Here is a 10,000-nt window from a genome sequence, read left to right as displayed (position 1 = left end):
TACACATAGAACTTATAGAATAACTGCCTCACTCTTACATAAAATTTTAATTCGTGATATGTAAATATGTGTTTATAGACGTCTAATTGTGTTTGTGACAAATATGTTATCTCATTGATTTTTTTAGAGCTTAACTCCCGCAAACAAAAGAAAGATCTTTTTTCGCCATAATTTTGTATCACTTGTGAATAAATTCAATTATCAGATTATTACATAAATCAGTTTAAATCAAATTTAACATCACTTCCTGAAGTAAAAGAATTCAATTTTAATTTATTCCCTAATTTGAAACGTGAATCGCCTTTGGAATCCAAATTAATTCCCGTTTCTGCAGGTTTTCCTGTATTTTGGTGAGAATAGTTTGCTTGCTATGTGTGGATCATATTACAATGTACTTTTTGCCAATTTGAATATGACTTAGCTACCCACTTATGGCTTGATAAACATAGGTATGGCTTTTTAAATAATAGCAAAATGAGGATTCTTATCCAGATCTTTATTGAATCTGTTGCAAGCGCCGTACAAGCCTTAAAATCAAAAAACAATTATTGAATCTGAAGCTCTAGCTAAATGCAGCTACTGGACTCTGAGTTGTCGACTATGAATATGTTAGAACTTTTCAACATTATATCTGTATTTATATTCTTTTTTTTTTTTTTGGTCATGTTATGACACAAATCGGTGACTTGTCAACTCAAAACATTAATAATAAAAATTTTGATGCCGTAAATAATAAATGAACAAAAAACAATTATTACCAAACATGTTGTATGAATTAAAAGTTGAATATTTTCTTGGCTGAAGCACTGGGGTATAAATACATTTTTATTCAACTAAAATTGAATACGTATTTCTCACCTAACCTCTGAAGACAAAATTAAAAAGAGAGGAAATCAAACAAAGTACTGGTTTCCAATATTTTGATATGTCAATCTTATTACAAACCACTCTCTATTGAGATTTTATGGATTCAAAGGGATCCTATATTTGATCTTAATACATTTCTCCATACCAGCGTTGACATTTTAAAAGTCGTCTTGAGGAAACTTTGTCAACTTTTTAATTTGCCTTCGTTTATTGTTGCCATTTTTTCATACTATTGATGTACATGAGTATGGATGCTGTATTAAAATTGAGAACTCAACATTGTTTTCTTAGATTTGAATTTAAAGATTCACGTGTTCAATTTTTCATTCTTGAATTCTTTAGGATGGGGAAAGGGGGGGGGGGGGAGAGGAGAATTGTGCTTCTCCAGCTGACTGTTGTGTTCCACGTCCGTTCTCATCTTTCCTATTTCTTTATTTTTCCCCGGATGGGGTCTTCTGACCTCCCATGGTGGAAATAGAGGTCACTCACTGTGTCTTTTATCTCTTATCTCTTTCCCTTTCCATGTTGCTCTCTCATGGTGAACAGGTCACTTGCTGTGTCTTCTATCCCCTATACATATATGTTTTATGAGTTGCTTTCTGTCCTTGCCTTTGTCTTGGAATGGGTTTACTTGGTTCTGTCCTGATCCTCTCCGGAATCCTTGGCTGAGAGGGAAATTGTCAAAAGTATGCAAGGATTTTCATTGTAAATCCTCTCTCTTTTATGGACTGATTGTTACATTTTTGTGTTGAAAATATCTTTTAAACATTTGAATGAGACTTTTAGGTACATTGATGGTATGCTTTTGGAATTTCTTGGATACTTTAATTTTTTTACTATCCCATTTCTTTCCTTTTTTTTTTATTACTGGCGCTGATATAGGTAACCTAAATGTTTTGCAAGCGCCATGAAACCCTTTTTCTGGATTGAGATTGCTTGGTGTTTTTTCCCTGGTTATGTCCGAAATCTTTAGCTGGGAGGGAGACTGTCAAATGTATAGTACCCTTTTAAAGAGATATTTTATTCCATTGTTAATCATCTCACTGTTATTGTTGTGTGTCCTATCATTATTAGTTTTGGATGGTTGGCTAGGTGGTCTTCAGATTGGAAGGCACAGGGCTCGATTCCTACTCTGAGCGGCGTATAGTTGAATCCTTAGAAAAGCTCTCTACTCACATTCTCTCACCGTACTCAGGTGTACAATGAGTAGGCTACATCGCTCTTAACAACGTTGTTTCTGTCCGAAATAATTGTATTAATGCCTAACCGACGTTATATATCGTCCTACTTGTTGCTGTTGGCAAGGGACCCATTATAAAGCCCTTAGAGTTAGATACTGCGCTGTTATAGTATAATAATATAGTGGTCAGAAGTAATTTTATTTTGTCGACCCCAGGAATGTCTTGGTGGATTTCGTTCCATGCCATGCATTAATCTTGTGAGTAGCATTGTGTGTATGCTATGATAGGGACACGATATGGTGGTTTATACATCTACTGATACTGGGTGGGGATCCTGACCTCCCATAGTGGGCAGGGAGGTACATACTGTGTCTTCTATCCCCTTATATCTATTTTCCAACATGCTTTCTGTCTTTGTCTTTGAATGAGATTACTTGGTTTTGTCCTGGCCCTGGCTGGATACCCTGGCTGGGGGGGGGGGGGGGGGGGGGGAAACAGTCAAATGTATAGTAGTTTTGGGAGATGATATTTTTTTCCTTGTAAATCATCTCCCTGTTATGCACTGTATTGTTTTGTTTAAATATTATATATGATTTTTAAACATTTGAGTGTATCCCTCTTCTTAGTTGGGACCTGGGCTTGTGTGTGGATGAGACTTTTAGGTGATCTCAAACTAAGTACTTTGATAGTGTGCTCTTGGAATCTACATCTGTTTCCTATTTGAACAAATTCCCCTTTGTCTTACCTTTTCTTGGGTGCTCTAATTGTAATTCTAGAACTTTTGACTATCCCATTTTCTTCCTTTTTACTGGCGCTGATATGACCTTAATGTGTTGCAAGCGCCGTAAAACCCTTAAAAACAAAACAAAACAAACATCTACTGATAATTTGACATCTTTTTTCCTTTAATATTCATTGACATTGTGTTAACCAGTAAAACTCTGAAAAAACCATGAATTCAAAAATTTGGCCAGAAAACTGGTCCTTCAAATATCGATCGATTTAAATGAATTCTTTTGGCAAAAACTCTCAAACCAGGGACCTCACATGGGTCCTTTAAATCGATGAATATGTGAAGGAAGAGTTTTCTGGCCAAATTTTTAAAAGCATGTTTTACTAGAGGTAGAAAGTTAATTGGTTAACAAAATACCATAGGAACCATCAGATCAACGAGCAAAATGTAACTATTACGATCAGAACAATCGTATTTATTTTTAGACATATCAGCTGGTAATCTGTGTGCTCAACTGTTTTAAAATAAATGAAGTAACAAAATTCGACTTTTGCCTTTTGATCAAAGGTAAAATCAATAAGGACAATACAATGCTGATTTGTATTTTCAAATATTCAATTCAAAAAATCAAATAACAACAGAAAGAAAAGAAAAAAAAACATTAAACGTTCAAAGCATGACATCTATTATATATATATATATATATATATATATATATATATATATATATATATATATATATATATATATATATATATATCATATCTATATATATATATATATATCTATATCTATATTATATATATATATATATATATATATATATATATATATATATATATATATATATATATATATATATATATATAATATATATATATTGAATCGTGTTTGATACAAATATGGTACGAAAATTGCTCGACATGTAGTAATGGAGCGAATTATTATTTTTTTAAAATATTTACCACAATGTTTGAGACAGTCTACATTAATGTTTCAGGCTTAATTTGCCATCGTCAGGACTGAGTTGTTTTGTTGACTGTTGTTGTTTCTTGAAGTGGTTCCGGAACCACTTCAAGAAACAACAACAGTCAACAAAACAACTCAGTCCTGACGATGGCAAATTAAGCCTGAAACATTAATGTAGACTGTCTCAAGCATTGTGGTAAATATTTTTTTAAAATAATATATATATATATATATATATATATATATATATATATATATATATATATATGTGTGTGTGTGTGTGTGTGTGTGTGTGTGTGTGTGTGGGTGGGTGGGTGGGTAGGAGTGTTTGTTGATTGTTGAATGTTGATATTTGCGCAATCTCCGAGCAAATGATTTGGGTTTAAAGTGAGTGGCTTAAAACCATGGAACCAACTCGACGAGTGAAAACATTAAATTATAAGTCATGTGCTCGTACACTTCAACTTTATAAACCTCCATCTGAGCTCCCACATCCTCTTCCCCCGCTTCCCCCATCATCCTTCCGCTTGTCCAGCCGTCCCATCTCACGTCCTCAAACATCCCTCTATTCACGCTGTGAGCAGCGATGGGAAAGAGGGACGTGCGTGTCAACCTTTCATCGGTGCTCTTCTAGTATGTGAGGTTGTGCTTTAAACAAATATGCAGTCATCTTTCACAGTGATATATTTTTTTTATTCACTCCTGTATTTACAATAATTTATTTTGATGTCATATTGGCAAGAAATAAGATATTGATTGTATTTTGAGAAAGTTAATATTTTGATTTATATGTGTGAATTTTTAGAACATGTCTATAATAGATTTATATCCTCGGCTGTGATTTGCATCTATACGTTTATTAATAAATTAATAAATGTGATTTAATTTTAGATAAATTTAGACTTATTTATTATTCAGTAACATTATATGACATGCGATAATGTATTTAAGTTAAAGAACTTTTGGATTGTCTTAAAAACGAGACTAACATTTAGAATAAATATCCTTAAAAGTGTGTATGAAACAGTGCTCGACAGTACAGAAAGAAAGATACAAGAGCAAAAAAGTCTGCCTTGTTCTTTATCTTGCACCAGTACCTGCTTTCTAATTGTCACTTTAAAATTTAGAATACGTACTTGCGATCTAGATCCCTTAATTTTGAAGTGAGAGTATTACTTTCAACCTTGAGTGGAATGAGGTACATTTAGTACTTAGATAAATAAATAATACTGTGGATTCATATCATTAAACCACCTTCAGGTAAGTGAAATATTTTAGAAATAATAATCATTTTTTCCCTAGATGTTAAACTTGTTAATAGTGAAGGTTGATCTCTATCAATAACCTAACACAGTTGGTGCATTGAAATACTAGATTAATAAAATAAAAAAGGTGAAAATTGCGTGAATAATAATGAAAGATAAGATTACAGTTACAAAATTGAAATATCTTTGCAAATTTCAATTCATTTTGTAAAAAACCCTCTAATTCCTACTACCAAAGACTGTTTTCACCATTGGATCTGTGGCCTGGCACATAATCCCTTGACGTCAACACACTTTAACTTTAAGACAAATTAAAGCCTTCATGCATGATGCGACGATAACATAAGAATTAAAGAAAAATTGTGACTCAGCAAGTCCATCGGGTGATATGTCGAAATTAACAAGATGGAAAAAAAACTCAAGTTTAAAGTCAAAAACATCAGACTTATAAAATATTTTTAAACTTTAGGAAATTAGACTCATTCTTCACAATGAATGCGTTTACTTAAACATTAATGTTGTTATATATATAATTTCATTCATCTAGTCTCTCTAGATTTTATACTAGTTTAAGGCCATTGGTCACAAATATGGCCACATTTTCGATGTCCCGGAGAGAGAGAAGGGGGGGGGGGGGAGGAAAAATATGTAGGACTAACAGAAAATAATTTCAAAACAAGATACAACCTCCACACCTCAACATTTAGAAACACTAACAAAAAAACATCCACAAAACTCAGCGAACATATTTGGAAATTAAAAGACAACAAAATAGACCACAACATTTCATGGAAAATTTGATCTAAAGCAACAGGATACACACCAACATCAAAACAATGTAGCTTATGCCTGGAAGAAAAATATACTATAATCAAACAACCTCATGAAGCCACACTCAACATGAAAAGTGAGATCTACGGAAGGTGTCCCCATCGGCGTAAATTCTTGTTAAGCAACTTTAAACCGGAACCACTTCAAGAAACAACAACAGTCAACAAAACAACTCAGTCCTGACGATGGCAAATTAAGCCTGAAACATTAATGTAGACTGTCTCAAACATTGTGGTAAATATTTTAAATAATAATAATTCGCTCCATTACTGCATGTCGAGCACTTTTCGTACCATATTTGTATCAAACACAATTCAATATATATATATATATATATATATATATATATATATATATATATATATATATATATATATATATATATATATTATTTATATATATATATATATATATATATATATATATATATATATATATATATATATATATATATTGAATCGTGTTTGATACAAATATGGTACGAAAAGTGCTCGACATGTAGTAATGGAGCGAATTATTATTTAAAATATTTACCACAATGTTTGGGGCAGTCTACCTGGTAGACTGCCCCAAACATTGTGGTAAATATTTTAAATAATATATATATATATATATATATATATATATATATATATATATATATATATATATATATATATATATATATATATATATATGCATATATATATATATATCTAACAAAAAAGAAAGTATAGTCGTTTAGTTTAGTTATAGGTACTCATTTTACAGCTGGCTATATAGTGGCAAATTTTGAGTGAAGATTTTTCCTCGAAGACTCAACTTTGCGTTGGTATCAATTACCAAGGGGACTAACAAAATAATTTAGGTGTCCACAAAAGTGTCTTCAAAACAATATCTTTTTTTTTTTTTACGATGCTAGCATGAAAAGCATGAACTATACACAATAAATATCGCTTTGCACATTTTTTGTCTTGAAATGTTTTCCTCGGTCAGCTTTGACACACGATACGTTCTGATAAAGCCATTTGTGGACATCCTTTCTTACACATCCGTGAGTATTATGCTGCTGTGCGAGCTCTCTTGACAACAAGACCATTTTCCATTGGCTACGAATCCTGGATGATAACGACACCCGTGAGTCGAAGATTTCCTGACATTTTCCTTCTCGTTAGTCGATGATGACAGCGTTGTTTGTGGCTGCTGACAGTTGTAGCATTTTACTGTGTTCTTACTGTTCCGTCTCTGTGCAGGGCGGTGCGTGTTGTTATTGTGCATTTTCTTGCAATAATCCACAAATTTGGTTTCTTTGACGTGCATCAGAATGTTTCTGATAACACTTTCGTCAGCTATGTTGGACTTTTCTGGCGTACGAACTAAATTCCAATAACGTCCGAAATGTTTAAAAGGATAACGGCCCTCTAGTTCAAATACTTTTCTCCTGAGCGCAACGACTAAATCACTGAGTTGCTTTTTCTGACACCAAATTGTGACAGGGATTTCATCCGTATAATAATGAGGAGATTGCATAAGTTTTTTCCTGTCCATTTCAACAAAACTAGGTCGAAAATTTTGGGATAGATTATGGAGTAGCCGGTTGGTCTTTGGGTCATATTTGAATATCGTCCTTCCACTCAGCAGAGAAAGCGTTACAAAAAACGTATTGTTCATCTGTCTTTTCCTTTTAGCCATGATGCACCTGAAGGCTGCATGCTTGTTGATTGGCTTGAGTTCTTTATCGATGCTTCGTGCTTGCATTTTAGATTTTCTGATATTTTCTTCTTCGGTAAGAAGGGTGTAATCATTATAAACAGCCATTTTCAAAATATAGACAAATCTAGTTGCACTTTCGATGCCTTTGTCTTTGTCACGGATGGCATTGGTTAAAAATTGCTTTGTACTCGCTGACATACAGCCGACCAAATTGGTTAATATCGCAAATAAATTGGAAGAGTCCGTATAACGAGGCTCATGTGTGGCCAGTTGTGCTGTTGATGTTCTGTGTGTCAAATCGCCCTTTCTGCAAGTACACACCGACATAGCACACACCTTTGATAAACGTTGTGGAATGTGTAGTATTGATCTAATTTCACTGAAGGCCAATTTAAACGCCCCTTGGTCGCCATGGTAACAACAAAGTGTTTGTCCTTTCATTATCACTGCAGTGTTCTGAAACAAACAGAAAATAAAGCAAAAATACAATAAACTGAAATGAAATAAGATTAGATGCGGGTAAAATATTATTTTTGATTGCTGTCTGTCTTGAAACCTACCTATTTGCAGTGATTGCTAAACTAAGCAAATTTTTATGGGTTTTACTGTCGATGGTATGCATTTAAGTAAAATGCTCACATGTTCTTCCTGCTTGAATATCGCACAAAAACACAAAATGATGCCTTGAGCCTTTCATGTTTAAAGATAGAATGCGCTTGGCCAAGGAGTTCACAACATTGCCATCCGGAAGTATAACGGACCAACACACAAACTCTGTGTAACCATGAACTTTTATAGTCTGGTTAATACAGTTTAGTGAGAACAACTCACAAACGCGGATGGCAAAAAACAATAACAAAGGCCTGAGTGACGTCATCTGCATCTATAGAAGTAACGAAATTGACTTCAATGAGCTCTTTGTCATTGTTTTAGACGGTCATTTTGGTGATTAGTTCTCACTTAATTATATCAACGTTTAAGGTTACACATAGTTTTGTGTGTTGGTTCATTTTATCCGGCTGACGGGCATTGTGAGTATGTTACCTAAATGCATAGCATCAATACTCTGGTTGAGAACTAGTGAGTACTCATCACTCAAATGGTGGTCTAAAAACAACATTAAAGGGCAGAAGAGCAAGGTCAACATTATTTATTCTATTGAGCAAACAATTATATTAAATTTGTCTCAGCGGGCTTGGGGGTGTGTTACAAACCAAGTGTTTTGATTGGTCAAAAATATATGGGTTAATGGGGAGCAAAAGTAGTTGTCGTCCATAGAATTAAACGAATGAGAATACGTACGAAGCCTAAAAAGTGTCCACCAATGAAAGCATTCAGCGCCATTTTGTTGTTGGCTGAGAATGTAGTAATTACCATTCATTCGGTATCTATGTCAACATAACGACACAAGAAAAACAACAAACAATATCAAAATCCACAATAAAATGTTTCAGAACTGTTGCGTATATTTATGGCACAACGAAGCTGTCAAAAAATGAAGTTAGAGAATGTGTGTAATCATGTATTATAATGACCTGTAATGTGTTTTCCAACCACCACATCATCTACTACTACAACCACCACCACAATATCATCACTAATACTACTACTACAACCACCAGCCCCACATCATTATCACTACCACTACTACTACACCACCACCAGCACATCATCATCACTACCACTACTACAATCACCACAACCGCATCGTCATCACTACCACTACTACTGCAACCACTACCACCATATCATCATCATTACCACTACTACCACAACCACCACCACCACTACTACTACAACCACCACCACATCACTACCTCAACTACTACAACCACCACCACAATAGCATCACTACCACTACTACTACAACCACCACAACCACATCGTCATCACGACCACTACTACTACAACCACCACCATATCATTAATATTACCACTACTACTACAACCACCACTACCACCATATCATTACCATTACCACTACTACTACAACCACCACAACCACATCGTCATCACTACCACTACTACTGCAACCACCACTACCACCATATCATCACCATTACAACTACTACTACAACCACCACAACCACATCATCATCACTACCACTACTACTACAACCACCACCACATCATCATCACTATCACTACTACTACAACTACAACCACCACCACATTATCATCACTACCACTACTACTACTGCAACCACCACCACCATATCATCATCATTGAAATATTTTTTTTTAATTGAGCTTTATATAGTGCAATATCTACTAAATGTGCTCAAAGCGCTTTACAAGGGGTACCTGGTCAACATTTAACATGTAGGACGGGACATGACGCCTGTTAGGCGATATTACAATTTTTTGGACAAAGACAACTCTGTTAACGGCCAGGTACTCATTTTACACCTGAGTACGGTGAGAGAATGTGAGTAAAGAGCCTTTTCCAAGGACTCAACTAT

At 34.3% G+C, this 10,000-nt stretch overlaps 1 protein-coding gene across 1 annotated transcript; it reads right to left on the bottom strand.

The window, feature by feature from the left end:
• Nucleotides 1-6,530: 6,530 nt before the first annotated feature.
• On the bottom strand, nt 6,531-8,221 carry LOC144972008 (uncharacterized). Its single transcript, XM_078913093.1, has one exon. The coding sequence runs from the start codon at nt 7,977-7,979 to the stop codon at nt 6,870-6,872; it is 1,110 nt and encodes a 369-aa protein (XP_078769219.1). The 5' UTR covers nt 7,980-8,221; the 3' UTR covers nt 6,531-6,869.
• Between the last annotated feature and the right edge of the window lie 1,779 nt (nt 8,222-10,000).

The sequence above is a fragment of the Berghia stephanieae genome, chromosome 4, assembly GCF_034508935.2.
Source record: "Berghia stephanieae isolate SIO BIC M18660-M18661 chromosome 4, UCSD_Bste_1.3, whole genome shotgun sequence".
In the NCBI taxonomy this organism is placed as follows: Eukaryota; Metazoa; Mollusca; class Gastropoda; order Nudibranchia; family Aeolidiidae; genus Berghia; species Berghia stephanieae.
Note: the sequence above shows the minus strand (reverse complement) of the source record. Positions and strands in the feature narration are given on the sequence as shown.

Coding starts and splice junctions, on each gene's coding strand:
- LOC144972008 (XM_078913093.1), bottom strand. CDS start 7,979: ATGAAAGGACAAACACTTTGTTGTTACCATGGCGACCAAGGGGCGTTT.